The sequence below is a fragment of the Procambarus clarkii genome, chromosome 92, assembly GCF_040958095.1.
Source record: "Procambarus clarkii isolate CNS0578487 chromosome 92, FALCON_Pclarkii_2.0, whole genome shotgun sequence".
In the NCBI taxonomy this organism is placed as follows: Eukaryota; Metazoa; Arthropoda; class Malacostraca; order Decapoda; family Cambaridae; genus Procambarus; species Procambarus clarkii.
In genome coordinates, this window is record NC_091241.1 from 13,557,042 (window position 1) to 13,576,572 (window position 19,531).

At 39.2% G+C, this 19,531-nt stretch overlaps 1 protein-coding gene across 5 annotated transcripts in view; it reads right to left on the reverse strand.

The window, feature by feature from the left end:
* Nucleotides 1-5,590: 5,590 nt before the first annotated feature.
* The window catches only part of LOC123775034 (uncharacterized), a 132,590-nt gene continuing 118,649 nt past the window's right edge, over nt 5,591-19,531 (reverse strand). For 3 of the 5 annotated variants that reach the window (XM_069319394.1, XM_069319395.1, XM_069319397.1), the window contains 5 exons: nt 14,712-14,901; nt 13,056-13,261; nt 12,285-12,353; nt 9,263-9,422; nt 6,805-7,555 (listed from right to left, as the gene is read on the reverse strand). In XM_069319394.1, coding sequence (XP_069175495.1) covers nt 6,942-7,555; nt 9,263-9,422; nt 12,285-12,353; nt 13,056-13,261; nt 14,712-14,901 — 1,239 coding nt within the window. In that variant the 3' untranslated portion in view covers nt 6,805-6,941. Of the gene's footprint in view, nt 7,556-9,262; nt 9,423-12,284; nt 12,354-13,055; nt 13,262-14,711; nt 14,902-19,531 lie in introns of all 5 variants that reach the window. The other 2 variants (XM_069319396.1, XM_045769806.2) reach the window with 1 other exon arrangement.

Consider the following 19,531-nt stretch of genomic DNA (forward strand, 5'->3'; position numbering starts at 1 on the left):
AAAATATATAGGAAATTAAACTAAGTAAAATTATGGAAGATTATCACAGTATTTTGATTCTTCAATAAAAATCACTTTTGAAGAAGTCATTTCATATGGCTGGTTTTTATGCAAGGGAGCTTGATTACTCTAGTGTCCAGTCTATATGTATCTTGACTAGTTTGCAAATTTAAAAATACAGTACCAATATTCTGAGTTGATGTACTGGTTTGTATATAAAAAAAATATTTAATAGCTTGCATAAAATGTACTGTACTTGTAATACTGTACACAGTACTGTTTAATACTAATTCATTTTACACTACCAGTACAGTATACACTTCCATCTTTAAAATAATTATACAGTATAAACCATTTGAGAGACTGTGGCTGCCATTTCAACTTCATAATTCATGAGAATTATGAGCTCTGATGCATTTTCCATCATGCGTTACCTTCAGTATAGAGTATTTAAGTAAAACAAGTAACTGAAAATCTGTAAACTATGCATTCTTTTGCAAAATTTTATTTAATAATTTGATATAGTTTAAAACATTTTTTTATCCTAGGAGATTCTCTGGCTTTACTATTCAATATGAAATACTTTATCAACCCCCAGATTGACCTAGTAAAATAACATCTTTCCACATGTGTGTTTTCCACAAATAGTAGGAAGATAATATTACAGTACTTTAATAAACATTTAATAGCTATGCTTCATCTCCCTTTGGGAGATGAATGTGCTTTTGAAATCTTCCGTTATATTTTAAGCATTTGAGCATTGCCCAAATGCTTACAGGTAGCATAACATCTTTTGAGTGGCACATATTGTGTTGTACAATACTTAATAATAATATACCTATAACATAAAAAATAGAAAAAAGATATATAAACATTAATTTTCCAATCAAACTGGTAATAAGTTTTTCTTTTTTCATATTAGCTAATGGTAGTTACATTGCTATGAAATACTATACAGTACTTTAAGACAGCATATTACATGGAAAACCAATGCAAAAAAAAAAAAAAAAAAAAAAAAAGATTTTCCTAACCATGCCTATTCTTCTGGAAATATTTGAGTTATTCAGTCAATATCAAATTGTCTCCCCCCTGTTAGCAAGCCTTTCAATTTATTATTTTTTAGCTGGCTTGTGTTATTATGGAGCATTGTGATAATGCTAGTGCAGTGATAGTTGATAGCTTAAGTCCTAAGTTCATTATGCTTATCACAATTTTATCACAGAACAGTAATACATGTAATATTATTTATGCTCGAGGTCTTAAGCCTAGTCATCCGTAGAGTAAATAATAAGTTTGTAATCATAATACAACTTTGCATTATGATGAATTGGACATGCAGTATAGCACTCTGGAATTAGTTATATAGTACTTGTGAATTAGCCATACAATATTGGGAATTAGCCATACAATACCCAGGAATTAGGTATACAATACTTGGGAAATGGGTATACAGTACTTAGGAATTAGTCTTATGTGATTAATACTGCATGATAATACTACAGTACTGCATTTTATCTTAACAAAAGCAGAATCACTTTACTGTACAAACTAGCCAGCGGTCAAGATATCTTATCACAACAACTAAATTGAACTATTACATTTGATTAAAAATGTGTGTTCATGTACTTTACCAAGTACAATTTAATATAATTTTGAACAAATTTGTGTAGGCTCTCTCCAACTCTATAAATTTGCTTTAAAATGAAAAGGGATTTATACAATTGTTGCCATTGTTACTAGATGAGTTACCAATACTAAAATATTACAAAATTTACCTATAAAACATTAGTTGCTGTTAAACTTAGGATTGCACATAGCTGAGAAATTTCAATGCATAATTATTGAGTTATTGTTGGAAAAAGACACCATTCATTGACCTAAACTACAGTATTTACTAGTGAAATTGTTTAGGGATAATATTTATCATATGATATGTATACAGTACTTCACTGAAAAAGTATATTACAGTACAGCAGGCTAATGTGCTGTATTTGTAAACACTTGTATTATATTAAGTGTTTCATTACAAGGGTGCAAAATAGCATATTAAATACATTACTCGTTTGAAAATCTTTATGTATAAACATCGGCACAAATATACAAAAGGGCCGAAAGAGCCAGAGCTCAACCCCCCACAAGCACTACTAGGTGAATACAACCATTGTTTTGTTGAGGAAACGGGACCAAAGAGCCGAAGCTCAACCCCCGCAAACAACTAGGCAAGTACTATCCAGCTTAACATTACCTACCCAATAAAATATGGGAGTTTGCTATCAAAGTGTTGACTGGAATACAGTATCAGGAATGTGGCTAAAATTACAGTACAGTATAGAGGTTTAGGCCTACATTGGAACAAAAGCCATTTGAAATCGTTTAGAAACCGAGTGAATTATATTGTTGTAATGTCAAACTTTATCTGCAAAATGATTGGAAAATTTAATGATAAAATTAAAATATAATTGTAACTAAAATACAGCACTGAATTCAATTTTTTATTTGTAAGGATAGCAAGTTTTAAAGGCTAATGACAAAGATGATTATTACAAATAAATGAATATAAAGAAAAAGGTTACATTACTTCAGATTAAAACTCACTTGGAAAACAAAGTTTCCTACATACCATGAACTCACCCTTGTCTTCCTTTTGGGAGCCAAAACTGCCTTTGTCATAATAAACTATTTAAAATACTGATGATCATATGAATCAAAATACTGTACTGTAATAAATTATATTAATTTATAGGCTTTTCATAATTTGAATTGATCATAAGGATTTTTCTTTTCATTCAACATACAACTGTATATACAACTGGAAACTGGAACATTTTGGAGGGGTAACAGGTAAGCTTCTATAGTGGCTGAAAAAAAATTTTGATAGAAAAGTGAGGGCAGTAATCAGAGGCAATGTATCGGACTGGAGAAATGTCACAAGTGGAGTACCACAGGGTTCAGTTCTTGCCCCAGTAATGTTCGATGTATACATAAATGATCTCTCTGATTGAATACAGAATTATATGAACATGTTTGCTGATGATGTTAAGATAATAGGAAAGATAAGAAACCTAGATGATTGTCATGCCCTTCAAGAAGACCTGGACAAAATAAGTATATGGAGCACCACTTGGCAAATGGAATTTAATGTGAATAAATGCCATGTTATGCAATGTGGAATAGGAGAACATAAGACCCCACACAACCTACAAATTATGTGAGAAATCTTTAAAGAATTCTGATAAGAGAGAGATCTAGGGTGGTTCTAGACAGAAAACTATCACATAAGAACCACATTAATTTAAGAACATTGTGCGAGGAGCCTATACTACACTTTCTAACTTCAGAATTGCTTTTAAATACATGGATGGAGACATACTAAAGAAATTGTTCATGACTTGTTAGACAAAAGCTGGAATATGCAGCAGTTGTATGGTGCCCATATCTTGAGCGCTACAACAAACTGGAAAAGGTGCAAAGACATGCCACTAATTGGCTCCCAGCACTGGAGGAGAGGTTAGAGTCATTAAATATGCAAAAACCAGAAGCTAGAAGAAAAAGAGTTGATATGATCACTACGTACAAAATAGTAACATATCGATAAAATTGATAGGGAGGAATTCCCAAGACCCCGGAACTTCAAGAACAAGAGGTCATAGATTTAAACTAACAAAACAAAGCTGCCGGAGAAATATAAGAAAATTCACTTTTGTAAACAGAGTGGTAGAGAGTTGGAACAAGTCAGGTGAGAAGGTGGTGGTGGAGGCCAAAACCGCCAGTAATTTTAAAGCGTTATATACGACAAGAGTACTGGGAAGACGGGACACCACGAGCGTTGCTCTCATCCTGTAACTACACTTAGGTAATTACAAGGTATATATATACACTGTGTGTGTGTGTGTGTGTGTGAGTGTGTGTGTGTGTGTGTGTGTGTGTGTGTGTGTGTGTGTGTGTGAGTGTTAGTGTTATCTATTTTAATAAGAATATCAGATCTACTAACAACCCTGTCCATCTTTCAGGCACTACAGAGTGCTGTAATTTATACACGTGCTGTATTGTATACACATGCATACATGGCAATGTGTATATATGCTGCAATGTATACAAATACTAGTCCAGGAATTTAAACAAAAAGTATATTATAACACTTGACATTTTTCATGTCACAAAAAATCTCCTTTACATTTATATATATACAGTATACTGTATATAAATTTAATTAGCCATGGGTAATAAAATTACTTTATTGATTTTAGGTCACTTCTTATAAACACATAAAACTTTCATGATTACTCTATTGTATCATTTTGTGGAGTAAATTTTATAGCATTTAATAATTTGAGACTTCAATTTATTAATAATTATTCTGTCTTATTTATGAGATTTATCTAAAGGACACTACTACCTTTAACGCAATACTGTACTGCAGTCATGTAGCCTAAAACACATTAATAAAACTAGTCGGCAGAAAGAACAGTGAAGTCCTCTCCAGCTAACCATTTGTAATTATGAAAGAACTACTGACAGGCATTTTGAGTCTTATTGAAATCAGATCTGTAAATCAGATCTGTAACACTAGATGGGTACCTGCCAGTGACCAGGTGTATGTTTCTCTTGGAACCTACAATCCCAGTAAACATACAAATTTACCACAATCTTAGTTTTACTATTGTTGCTTTGATACATAATAACAGGGTAGTTACAAAATGTGATTGTGCTGTGGGTCTGTGATGGGATATTATTTTACAGCTCAAAAACTGCTGAAAAACTTTTACAGAAAAACTACTGTTTTAGGCTTCATGGAAGTTGCAATAGCAGTTTAATCTTCTTAAAGAGGAGCCATGGTACCAACCCTGACCAGCCTATGATGAATAGGCTACTGCTACCTTCTTATGCTGAAATAGTATTTATGTGCATGTTAACGTATTGCACATTATCCTGTTAAACAATATCTTTGAATTTTTTACCAACAAAGAACCATGACACTACTACAAAACATTGTACACAGATTTACTGGATATGATTTGGACTAATCTGTAATGTAGTAAAGCTCTGAAGCAGAGTTGTCTCAAAGTGAGTATTGTACAGTATTTTAAATTTGTAATATATTGCTTAAGGTTTACTGAAACCATTTAAAATCATGTGAATACACACATTATTCAGTCACATAAATGTCTTAATAGAATCTTTATCTTATGATAGATTCCATTAATAATAAACAACCATGGACATCTTCAAGAGAAAACTAGATAGTTTTCTTCAAGGAGTGCCGGACCAACTGGGCTGGCTGCTCCAAGCAACAGCCTGGTGGACCAAACTCAAGTCAAGCCTGGCCTCAGGCTGGGCTTGGTGAGTAGAAGAACTCTCAAAACCCCATCAAGCAGATAATGTAGTTGGTTGATTACGCTGAGTGGACAGCGCTCGGGATTCGTAATCCTAGGGTCTGGGGATCGATCCCCGGCGATGGCCGAAACAAATGGGCAGTTTTTCACCCTGATGCCTCTGTTCACCTAGCAGTAAAGATACCTGGGAGTTAGACACCTGCTATGGGCTGCTTCCTGGGGGGGGGGGTGTACGTACGTGTGTACGTACGCGCGCCGCAGGGAAAAAAAGGCGATCGACAGTCGAGAGACGAGCCGAAAGAGCCAGAGCTCAACCCCCGCAAGCACAAGGCAAATACAGTTTCTTAAGTGCTTTGATCAAGACTGACATTCTCATTTATTCAAGTAATTGGTGCTATGTTATTTCTATTACTCTACTTGTTACAACTTTCCCAGATACCATAATATACAAACTTATTGAATAACCAGATGTATAAAGTTTTACATCAATATCTGAAAACAGTTGATAAATCAGGGAAATGATGGAATTAGAAGATTCTACCCAAATAAATAAAATTGCATACTTTCTATAACTAAAAAGTTCTGGAAACTGCAGTTTTATGACAGGTAGTTAAACGTGTGAATTGTGAAAGAATGAAAAGGTTCCTTGCAGATTAGCTAATCAAACTTGTGTCTACTGGAATATTTGTGCAACTAAGTTATAATGAATAACTCATTATGTATGACAGTACAGTCTAATGTATAGTAGGTGGAAATACCATATAAATATAAGCCATCGGGGAAAGGAAGGAGGCTACATGGGAGTGACTTGTTGGCTGATCTAAAGCAATTATGGGCAACCACGGCCTGCCAGTTTATATTTTGCAAATCATGATTATAAAATCATGATTAAAAAGATAAGAATTAAACAAATTACCGGTGTGTTTGTTTTTGTTGATCACTTTCAAGTGACCTAGTGATAAATACTGCAACTTTGTTATGAGCATGCTAGTTATGATATATATTTACATGATCATCTTAATAAATTTAAAAATCTATCTTTTTGCAGTTATTGTACTAAATATGCCTCGCTTCAAACTATCAAACCTTTTCTAACTATTCACTTGTATTTACAAAGCTACAAGAACATCAGTGATAGTGCTGGAGTTATACAGGTAGTAATACTGAAAATTATACATAAATTTCTGTTTAGATATACCGTATAGTTAACAGAATTACTAATTGCTACTTCCTGTCTGCAGTATGTTTTACTGACAAGCATTACTATTCTCACTACACATATGTCCAGATATGCGTGTGGAAAAATGGCACCGATGATAAAAACTATGTAGGCTACGTTCAGCCTCTACAACTGCTGTCAACAGAAGTTATACTTTTGTGGTGAAGCGTAAGTGCAGTACTGTACTACAATACCTCAGAGAATGTATCCAACTACTTGTACCATAAATAAAAATATGGAAGAGCAGATATGCCTAAGGATAATTCAACTTGGTGAGGTAACAGTGAGCACTTACAGGATTTCACTAGAACCTGCTAATTTTAAGAGCAGACCCATTTGTTGATGAAAAACACTTACTGGCTGCCGTGGTTGCCAGCTTCTGAATGTTGTCATGCCATGTGCTCGTCTGATTTTTCGTCGTCTTCTTGGCTGTCTCTATCCCCTTCTGTATCAGACTCTTCGGCATCTGAGTAGCTGCAAAATACTTCTTGTAAAGATTCCTCGAGTACTTCTTCTTCTTTCTGACTGAGTCGACGAATTGGTGTGCAAAGTTTGATGTGCTTTGATGGTGGTTTGTAGAAGTTCCCTTGTAGGAGAGGTGCAAACTCCCTTTGATCAACTGAAGGAAGAGAGTTGGTTGGAGAGCTGGATGGAGAGTTTATGTCATCCCGAACTGAACTGCTGCTACTGTTGATATCTGGTGCTGCCACTTCATCCTCAATTGATTTAACAAGAGCAACCAAGTTCAGCACCTCCCGAAGTGAAAGAGTAACTTCTTTAGGCTGACACTGTACAATATGTTGTGAATGGGCTGGCTCACCTGAACCAAAGCCATTTCTATTTAAGATACCAGATAAGGTTTTTGAAAATTCGTGTTCATTTGGAGACTGGGCAATGACATTTCTGATTGATGGGACAGCCTCTGACCTGACAATTACATTGACGTCCAAGAGTTGGGATAAAGTGAGGGCAGGCTCCAGCTCTCCTTGTGAATCACACGTGTCTGTAAAGAGAAGATGCAGTTCTGTCAAATATGTTTTTAGCAGATATTTTAAGCCCTTTATATCTTAGGGTTGTTTCATAACGTGTAATGTACAAAACATAATCCTGATAAAAAAACTTATAAAATGTTGATAGCCAGAAGAATTTTACCTAAGATTATCATCATTTATGTTGACTGAAAAGGCAAGATGGATATGAGATAACTGCACAAGGAAAAAATATTGCTGGGATACGTTCCTTGATAACTATAAAACAGTCTTATGTCTTCATCAGTAACCAAGTTTCCGCTTGATAAATGTGTCCAAGATTGTAATGTCATGCCTGAATTGAGTAGGTGGCATTTATAGTCGAGATGAAGAGCTATAGTAGTCTTGCAAACTGTAGGTGGCATTATCATACTGAAGGTCTAATTTATTTATTTAGATGCAAAAAGGTTTGCGAGAGTACATGACAGTGTTCTCATGTTGACCAAACCACACACTAGAAATTGAAGAGATGACGACGTTTCGGTCCGTCCAGGACCATTATCAAGTCGATTGTGATGAGACGAAGGAAGCAAGGGCAATAAATAATAGGCAAGAGAGGTGAGGAGATGGAATTCTTAGAAGAAGAGCAAGGCAAAAGGTATGGAAGATAAGATGTAATAAAGGATGTAATAATAGGAATAAGAAAGGGATCATAAGAGAAAACAAAAAAAGAAAGAAAAAATAAAAGGAAGGGTAGGCTTATGTTAGGTCATGTTTGTTAGAAATTTTAGAACATTTGAGTATACAGTATACTGTGAAAGGGAAGAGTCAACAGCAACAAAGCCACGACTCGGGTTCATGTTGGGTAGGTTGTGTATCAGCTGATTCGTCAAAACAGCGTCTGTGTAGCGTCTCTTATCTATGTATAGGCCAAGGAACTTTCCATTTTTATTGCTAATGTTAACATTGTCTATCTGAAGGTGAATTTGGTTTGATGATTTACTTCCAAATAAAATGTACTAGGTGTCTTCTATGTTTAGTATAAGTATGTTGGTTGACATACACGAGTGGATTTTTTTTTAATTTGTTATTTACAATATTATTTAGTGTGTGGGGGTTGGGGTCTGAACTGATAAAGGTAGTATCATCAGCAAATGGTATTGGTTTAAGAATGTTAGTGGCATTTGGCAAATCATTGCTGTAGATAAGAAATAGGAGTCCTAAAATGCTGCCCTGTGGCACTCCTATAGTTAATGGTAGAATGAGGGAGGTTATGTCATCTTACAAACAGACAGACAGCATTCAAGAAATACAGTAATATTTTGCATCAGTTTCAAAAGGCAGTTATATTGTGAAGAACTGTATATTGTTCTTGCCTTATACAAAGTTCTCATTTCATGTTTTTATTATCTAAGCCTCCATGTAGTCTCCTCCTGGAGCTTGGCCTATTATCTAAGCCTCCATGTAGTCTCCTCCTGGAGCTTGGCCTAACTTTTCAAGCATATCGTATAGGAATTAAACTTAAATTTTAACTGTACAAATATATACAGGTAAAAAAAATAAATTCTGGTGTAAGGATAACTTACCACAGTATTTCAATACAAAATTTGGAATTACAACCAGTTTTACAATACTGAAGCCACTTGTGTGCTAACACTTTCAAAAGCTTTAAACACATCTTAATTTAAAGTCTTGATTAAAATAAAACATAAAATTAAGAGAAGTATGGCAATTCTTCTGACCTTCTTGGGCACTGGGCAGGAGACTTGGCTTGCGAGAGGGTTTGCGAGATGGTCTCCTGGAATCGAGAACGTCTGCCACCTCCACCATAAGGGCCACCATGCCAGCGTCTGTTCCTGGTTCATCTTGCTGCTCACCTGCACGAACTCTCTGGGATACTACCTGTGAAGCAGAGCATAATTAATACATTAAGAAATCTTTGGCGACACGATAGGAAAAATCAAATCCCATCTTTATTCAATAAATATAAAAGCAATACAGTATTTATTTAACAGCATATGTACAGTATTTCAGTACAGGTACAGCGATTTGTGCAGGAAAAAATTACAATCAGGCAATATGAAGTGCACATCATGCAGGAGCAAAGTGCATTATCAAGTCACATCACTTTGAGCAGTCGTCTGAGGCATGCATTGACCTCATTTGAAATGACGTGCAAACTGGTATCAGAATGATCAGTTTTCCAGTACATTCAACCTTTCAAGTCTTGATGGTGTACTGTAATTACATTAATTATGGAGCAGTTCCTCTAGATATGTTAATCTGTTATGCAATTAACAGTTTTATACAATAGTCCTAATTATCAAGTTATTCATTTTAAACGGGGAGTGTCAACTGATTGTGTAAATAAGGTATGTTTGGAGTCCACTGGCAATTAACTGTTGTGCTGTAGATTAATTTAGGGGGAAGTATGGCTCAATTTATATTATCAGTACGGTATTGGTTCTGTAGTAGACATTTTCAAGTCAGGACATTTTTAATCATCCACAATAGATTTCAGGGATTTATTATCCTCGGTTTTGCTCCAAACCATTTGTAATTTTCAACTAATGATTGTGACATGCTAACAAGACAGACAATCAGGGCAGTAGACTAGTAGAATCGTCTACAGGAGTACAGTATGGTCTATAGATAGCTTGGAACAGCCACAATAGCATTATATCTTAAGCTGCATTCGAGGAAATAATTAATTTTCCGGTATACCCCTCATTGTGTACCTTTTTTTATTATAAAGAGAAAGGAATATTTATGTAATTATAGTATATATAACATGAAACTGAAGCTCACAATTAATTTAACTTAAACCTCGAGATATATGTGGAGCAACGTGATCCCACAAATGTCCTGATATAATCAAAGCCACTGATCCAATAAGGATCCACGTGTCTAGGCTCACCACGAACTCGCTTCACATATTGCGTGATTTACCCAGGAATCTGATAGTGGAGTCGCTGAATGTCAGCTGGGTGGTATGAGGTTGTGAGTGCACAACCTCAAGGTTCTAGAGTCGTGATTGGTGGGGAGCTGGAGCCATACAATCTATGCATGGATGAGCAAAATGGGGCGGATAGAACGGCTGGGATTTATATCTGAAGGTGTTGGTAATATCTAGATGTCTGGAGTTTGTTCACTTCAGTTTTATCTAGCCCTTGTAGGGCCCCTTTTGTGTTTAGTTTTGGTTTCTGTACTATGGAGTAGTTATGGGTTCACTTGAACACTTACAGAGAAGGTTGGCAAAGTTAATTCCAGGAATTGAGAACCTCCTTTGTAAGAAAAAATGAGAGCATGATAGGTGGATGAAGGGATGTATGGGGAGGGATATAGGTAGGGTTCAGGTGTATCAACACAAAACAGTCGATATCGGTTGGATGGGTTTAGATTTGGGAAATACTAGGGTAAATAATGGTTTGGAAATAGGGTTGTTGAGTTATGGAACAAGTTACTAGCTAACATAGATATGGGTTCATTGGATTGTTTCAAGCGTTGGTTAGACATATATACATATGAAGTATATATGTCGGTTTAAATAAGAGAGCTGCCTTGTATAGGCCAATAGCCGATGCAATTTGAATGGCAGACGTTTTTGTTCCAACAGAAATCTTTCCACTTTCAAAGCAGGTCCATATCTTACAGTGATAATTTATGGATTATGGGAAACCCCCCTTGCAAGACGCTCTCGAAGATAGGTCATGGGACTCTGAGGGAGAAAACGAGATCTACGCATCGGCGTCACAGAATATTCAACAGAGTAGATCTTCCCTGTTGAAAAACGGGGAGCACCGTGTAGGGAAATTGACTTTCCTGCTGGGGGTCATGTTCGTGCTCCTCGCCGCCCTAGCAGGCCAGCAGAGCTCATATCTACGGGGCCCAACCTCCTTAAATCACTTTCAAGTCTTAATCAAAATCTCTACTCTTAAGACTTGAGTGACTCGTCCGAGCCAGGTTTCACGATGAGAGACAATAGTGTAAAAGTAAGAGATAACTGTGCAGCAATAAGAGACAACTGTATACCAATATGACACTAGTGTGTGACAAGAGACAGCAGTGTAGCCGTGAGAGACAGGTGAGCAGCAGTGTATGTAATAGATACGAGACAACTGCATATGGGCGGCAGGTGAACATTTATTTATCGGGTTTAGGTACTGTACTTTTTTATTGCCATTCATATCCGAAACTATATAAATATATATAAATATTTGTTTATCTCATTTGTCATATTTAATATTACATGTAAACATTCAATAATAACCATGTACTGTATATACCTTACAAAATTTAACTTTAGTAATATTTTAGGTTTTTATTTAGACCCCCCTCCCCCCCTCAACATTCACATCATGTTTTGTCAAACACTAAATAGGTTGAGGCTTCATATTCAGCCCGTCCTCCTAAGGTTTCTCAACGTCAAGAAATTGTCGTAGTAAAGTGCCCCCTTATCCTAACCTTCCTGAGGACCCAAAACAGAAAACTGGACAGTACGTCAATTTTGCGAAGCCGCTGCCATTTACTACAGTTTTTCGCCTTGGGTAGAGTATACGTCAATATGCGACGTTCTATTAAGAGGACGGGTCGTCATACTGGAAAATATATTGAGTGCGCGTGTGTGAGTAAGGTGTGAAGGTCAGACATGCAAGTAGCAAGCACTGACATGGGCAGAGTCTGCAACCTCGCTCCCTAAACACTAACTTTATCATCTCAAAAAACGAGCTCTTGCACCGAGGCAATCTCTTGGCTTTTACTTACTTTTAACTTATGAACAAGATTGGGAGCAATCCTGGTCTCACTAAGACTGCTAAATTTCGACGGACGAAGCTGGGATGGGGGAGATATACGCAAGTGATAAGGGGACTGAAAAGGTGAAATATAGTGAGAAAGGTGAAAATAGTGACACCCGTATCAGTTTTTCCATAGCCAATTTTTGAAAGTAATGAAATGAAGCATAGTTGCAAGAATTTTGAAGAAAGCCTATTATATATAAATATGTTAGTGACAAAATACACATGCTTCTTTCAACTGATACAGTGCAGCCTGTATCGTGAATATTATTTAAAAACACACATTTACACTTAACAAAAACATGTAGTGTATGCAGAGAATGGGAAACACGGAAGTGTGTTAGGGACCAACATTTATATTAAAGAATCTTTACAGAACTTCCCAGTAAACTCGTGGGTTTAACGTTCTACAATGCCAGATTCAGGTTACAGTTCAGTCATGGAAATACAGGAATTAAGATGAAGCAGATATGTGAGGTGCAGACATTAAAGATGAAATGTGCGATTTTCTTGCATAATAATAAGAGTTCCAACTGTCTGGTAGCCGTCAAGCTTAAGTAAATTACGAATGTGTATTAAACATTTTGCCAAATCTGCTTGTAGCTTCCCAAACCATTACAACTTCACGGATGTGTTTGTCCATTTCCATCTGCATCCGACTGAATGCAAAAGTCAGAAACAAGGTCGAACTTAAAATGATTTAAACCATTTGAATAAACATTTCTTTGAAGTAACTTACCTTACCAACCAGTTGCCTGAAGAACTCCGATTGTCTTGTAATTCTAGTGGACCTTCTAATTGATTTCTTGATTCTTTGAGGAACATTCTTTCTTAAAGCCTTTTGCAGGAAACTATGTAGTAGGAACCAGTAGCCGAGAGCCAGCATAATCCATACAACAATTCCCATTTTGTAGAGGTCCTGATACTGTATGTCCGCATTATAGCCTAGTGGTGGAAATTGGGAGATCAAACAAATTTTAGCGATACATCATGTGATAATGGAAGGTTTTGCCTATCTATGGCTACCAGTGAATCATATTCACCAGTAGCCATAGAGTAGCAGCATAATCAGACGGTGAAAATATGTACAAAAAGAAATATATAACAGTAATATAGAACCCTTCAGTTATAAGGGATTATACAAATTTAACGTTTATCGTGGTTTGGAGTAAGTAAGAGGAAGCCGGTGCGTGGCAACGTTTGACCCACATAACCTCAGCAAGTGAGGCGTTAATCTGTGTTAATAAAATTACCAAAATCCTGACACGCCATCCTCATTTTGCATCAAGGATCTAAATCAACTCTTCAGAAATTGCACTTAACTAATTCAACCGTGTAATATTCAGTTTTAATTATCACATACACCGAGAATCTGAAGAAGACTGTAATATTCGTATCCCTTTTTCCATTTCATATAATAATATTTATTATTATTTAATAATAATAATAATAATAGATGTGGGGTCCAAGAATTACTTAGACTGAAGTGAATATTAAATGTTATAATTGTGGTTGTACACTAAAGGAAGGGTCCCATTGTTACGAGGACTGACCTGACTCGTGGATGGGTCGAGGGAATGGTGCCTTGTACTGTTTGTATAACAATATTAACTGGCAAATTCCAAGCACATAATTATGTAAATGTTTGACTGAACAGACTACAAATTGCCGTGTCAGATGTTGATCCAGAGAGCAATATTAAGCTTGGCGTTGCGCTCCCTGGGTTCGTATCCTGGCCGGGGAGGATTTACTGGGCGCAAATCCTTAACTATAGCCTCTGTTTAACCCAACAGTAAAATAGGTACTTGGTTGTAAAACAATTTTTCGCGGGGTCGTATTCCAGGGAACATAGGATTAAGGACCTGCCTGAAACGCTACGCGTACTGGTGACTGTACAAGAATACAAGAACTCGTATATAAATAAAAATAAAAAATATTCATACATGCTTTGACTTTTATCGAGGTAACCCCCCCCCCCCCCCCCCTTTCCAAAGGCCGAATTACTGACCCCGCCCATGATACAACCCCACAACACGCTAACTCTTGACTACCTACTCACTGCTAGGTGAACAGAGCAATAGGTGAAAGTAAATGTGCCCAACTGTTTCTGTCCCACCTGGGATTCGAACCCGGAATTCTCGATTGTGGGTCGAGAGCGAACCCGACTGCACTACCGGGACCTTAACATCCTCTGATCCCGGGTTCAATACCAGGGCGGTATAGAGACGCTTGGACAAGCTTTCCTTTCGCCTGATGCGTCTGTTCTCTTAATAATAAATTGGTACCCGGGAGTTAGGCAACAGCTGTGGCCTGCGTCCTCGGGAAGATCAGCAGCTGGGCCAGGAGTGGCTGCGTGGAACACAGCGGTGCTCGTCTGAACGTCTGAGGATCTTACCAGCAATCAGGTCTCCGAAACCAATGGTGCTGAGGGTTATGAAGGTGTAGTAGAGAGAGTCCTCGTAGCTCCAGTCCTCCAGCTTGGAGAGCACCACCGACGGCAGGAACATGAAGACGATGAAGCCCACGCTCAGGAACATCAAGGTGATGCCGTACAGCAGCGCCTTCTGGTGCCGCTGGTGACGCTTCTGTAGGGGACACGAACCTGGTCAACACCAACACATCATCATCTCACACACTTTAGTGTCAGTAGTAAACAAATGGAATGCATTAGGCAGTGATGTGGTGGAGGCTGACTCCAAACACAGCGTTAAGTGTAGACATGATAGAGCCCAGTAGGCTCAGGAACATGTACATTGGTCCCGCCTCTCAACGGTCAATCAACTAAAGAGCCAGAGCTCAACCCCAGCAAGCACAACTAGGTAAGTACTACTAGTTAAGTACACTCATTAACAGTTGAGGCTCAACTCTACACTAACACAACGAGCCGCACTACAACTAGCTACTAGAACGGTAAAAACACTAGGAGGAATTATTTTCTGTGATTCAACATCTGCTTGTCAAGTATTTCAAAACTTCTGCAAGATGGTCAGCAAAATCCTCATAGTAGCAATCACAATTATAAATAACCAACTCGATGCACAGGATAAAAGGATTAGAATAGCTTTTGTATAGCTTCACTCTCATAAATGAGACGACACCACGATGACACATATAAACCAAATTACATGCAACAAGGATGAAATTGAACTTGACCCCATCTCTGTTAGGAGAACATTGCTCCAAACATTCAGGTCTGTCAGGAGACAAATTCAAAACACACCTTCAAAAGCCTGAAAGTGTAAACACTAATTTTTACACTAGTGTAAAAAGTTATGATTTGCTTAGATCTGAAACCAATGAATACTGTCAACACCAAACGTCTACCAGATAATCCGAGTTGCTACAAGGGACAAGTAGTCTTCCAACCCCGAGTATTCCATGAGTAAACTCTGCGAGCATGAACTCTAGATCTTTCACACTAGAGTACATTAGTGAGTATCCAGCCAGATCCTTCAGACCTGCCGGCATGGGGTACCTGGAGCTTTGTAATTACTTTACTCACTCTCGTGTTCTGGAGGATATCCTCATAGTGCACCCACAGTCTGCCAGTGCACATCGCATGCCCCTGCATGATTAATCATCCTGCAAGATGGGGACTTCTTAACATCACGTCCTGGGTAAACCCCCCCCCCCCACCAGGCACGCGCACGCACGCACACACGCACACACACGCACACACACGCACACACACGCACACACACACAAACACACACACACGGACCACGAAATACACCCAGTGGACAACAATATGCCCAGAGGTTATACAAAGACTGTCTGGAGGGCGCCATCACCTGCAGCAGGGGGCGTGTGTGTGAGCGGTGACCCATAAGACTGGCTGGCTACCAGCTTGGTGCCTCAAGACTACTCCTGTTGCGTCTGGACGGATCCCAGCTTGTATAATCATTTGGCACCTCGTGGGCCCATGGCGCGTGTCTGAGGCTACCCAGGACGCGTGTCTGAGGCTACCCAGAACGCGTGTCTGAGGCTACCCAGGACGCGTGTCTGAGGCTACCCAGGACGCGTGTCTGAGGCTACCCAGGACGCGTGTCTGAGGCTACCCAGGACGCGTGTCTGAGGCTACCCATGGCGCGTGTCTGAGGCTACCCAGGACGCGGGTTCGATTCCCGTCAAGCGCCAAGGAATTTCTCAGATATATATATATATATAAGGTTACTGTGATTTCTCTGTGTATACACGACTACTGGTACTATTGCCGCTACTGTTGCTACTCCTATTATTACTAATACTAACATTTGAGGCCATGGGGTGACCTGAACTAGCGTTCTAGTGATACATCACGTCATTTAAATTTCTTTGCATAATAAATGTATAATATTAGCACTAGTAATATACAATGATATCATTCACAGTACATTAGATACGAGTACAATGTTATCACGGTGTTTATAAACAAGCATTGGCGGAACTCTTCATGGTTGGCGAGGGTGCTGGCTAATTAATGCTTAGTCATCTGATAGACCAATAATCTTATCAATTAAGGAGGTGTGTGCTTGTCGTGTCAATTGCGTAGTTGCTGCTTTAAGGCATTTAACGCAAGGCAGCCACCGACCAATGTTTAAAATTAATACAGGATGACTTGAAAAAATTTGTAAGCATTTTTTGTATAGAAACATTTCACTTCTATATATATTTTTTTATATATACTCAACCAGAGTGTTACCAGTGAGTACGTGCACTTACGCACTCCGACATTATTACTCTATCTGAAAAAGTCTTACCAGTCATGGCACCGTCTTACAAGTCTGTATATATCTATATATAATATATATATTCGAGCACTTTGAGGCTCGAACCGCCGACCCCGCGAGCGTGAGGCAAAAGCTCTATCGACTTTGCTATTTTGCTGTGAGTAGCCTTAACAAGGAAAGATTCCAGAAGCGACTAACCTCTGCCCAGCTGGACCTTCGACTTTCCCCTGACTACTGCTCATAAACTGAGCTTAAGTAGTAGTCGAATCCTTCGACCGGGTTCGAATCCTTCAGAGGTCGAAGAGTTTTCTGATGTAAATTGGCTTGGGGACCATTCATGCTTTATTCACACACTTCACGTGCAGACAGTAAGCTTCCAGTAAGTTTTAAGCTTGAACCAGGGCTCTCCCCAGAGCTATGACTTAACGGAACGGCCGCTACACGAAGAAAGACTAATCCATATACAAGTAACACCAGAGAAGTAAAGAAACACTTAGAGCTGGATGGGATGAACAGCCACCGGCCCTCACAAGATTTCAACCTGGAGCCTAAAAGAGGCAGCTGCAGCACTGTGTGTGCCCCTTGTCTTGAGGTTAGCTTGAGATGATTTCGGGGCTTATAGCGTCCCCGCGGCCCGGTCCTCTACCAGGCCTTTTTTGTTGCACACTACCAGGAAGCAGCCCGTAGCAGCTGTCTAACTCCAAGGTACCTATTTACTGCTAGGTAATTTCATAAAAAAACTCTGCCCATTTGTTTCCGCCTCCACCGGGGATCGAACCCGGAACTTCAGGACTACGAATCTGAAGCGCTGTCCACTCAGCTGTCAGGTCCCCAGGCCCTTGTCTTCAACTCACTAGAAATGGGGGAACTTCCTAACATTTGGAAAGTGGCAGCACGTATGTACAAGGAAGGAGGAAGACAGGAGCCAACGAACACCAGAACAGTATCGCTAACTAGTATTCCTTGTAAGATATTTGGAGTGATTAAAAGAAGGCTTGTGGGTCGTTTAAAACATATAAACTTAGTTCCCGAGCATAAGCAAGGATTCAAGAAGAAAATCCTGGTTGACCAACTTATTTTAGTTCTATGACACGATGACAACCAGAGGAGGGCTGGGACTGCATTTCCTGGATTGCCAGAAAGGTTTTGACACTGTTCCTCACAAGCGACACCAATGCTAACAAGAAAAACAGGATGGTGTACTGGGAAGAGTACTAGAGTGGGTGAAGGAGTACCTTCCAGGAAGAAGACAGATTCACAGTACGAGGAGAACTATCAGAATGGAGAGAGGTAATGACTGGAGCACCTCAAGTTCAAGTATGTTTATTGAGACAATAAAATCTTAAAGGGATAGAGTAGCTCAGGCTATTCCTCACCCCCCCTTGAGTACGTAAAGGGTGGGTACTAAGGCCCATCCTCGTCCTAGTATACGATAAACGAGCTAGCACAGGAAGTAAGCTAATTCTTATCCATGTTTGCTGACGATGAGGCGAAGCTAATGAGGCGAATCATAACTGAGGAGTACTGCCCTACATCTCGAGATACACTAGTGTCGACTCTCAATCTACTTGAGAATGGTCCAGGACGGACCGAAACGTCGTCGTCCCTTCACCTTCTAGTGTGTGGTCTGGTCAACATACTAGTGTCATAAGATAATTTGACCTTTTGATGGTCAAAAAAGGCTGGGCTTGGGAGCAAATGCTCAACCCTGCAAGCAGATCTAAGAGACTACAACTACGTATACTTGAACAAGATGACATCTGAACACGAGGGGATGGGTGGTGATGGAGGGGGGGGGGTGGAGTAGAGTGGAGGGGGGGTTGGAGTAGGGGGGGGGATGGTGGTGTGGGAGAGGGGGGGTGGAGTAGGGGGGATGGTGGTGTGGGAGAGGGGGTGGTGGGTTGAAGCGCCTCACATATACCACATGTGGTCAAATACACGTTCAGCGTAAGGACAGTAGGAAAATGAAGGGAGACAGATGAGGTGGAAGTAAAAGTCAACTCCATTCACAATTTTAAAGACTGATATGAAAGGAGACATGTAGGTCGTGGGGTCTCTCTCTTGAGCTGGACGCCTTGTGTTGGAAAAGCGGGCTCCAGGAGCTGACGCCTGATCCCGCCGTCACAAACAGGCGAGTACACACACGCTACGCAGTCTCACGCACACTCACTGACTGACTGGTAAGTTAACACTAACTTATGTGGTATCCTACCTGTTCTTGGCGAGCCTTCACAGTCATCTGGAAGACTTATCACCTTAAGGATCCCATACGGCAAGATAGTCTTCATACTGGTGGAGAACATTAACCGTGCAGCAACTGGCCTCTCAGAGTCCAGTCACCGTGCTGTGACCTAACATCTTGCCTGTCATCAAGTTAAACACAGATTATCAATTGTGTTATGAAGCCGCAGGAAAATACCTTCAAGAAATGAACTGCAGTTATATCCCGCTTGCAAGCTATCCCGGCGCGTGCTAGCTGGGCTCCCTCAGCACCCGGGTCTCTCGC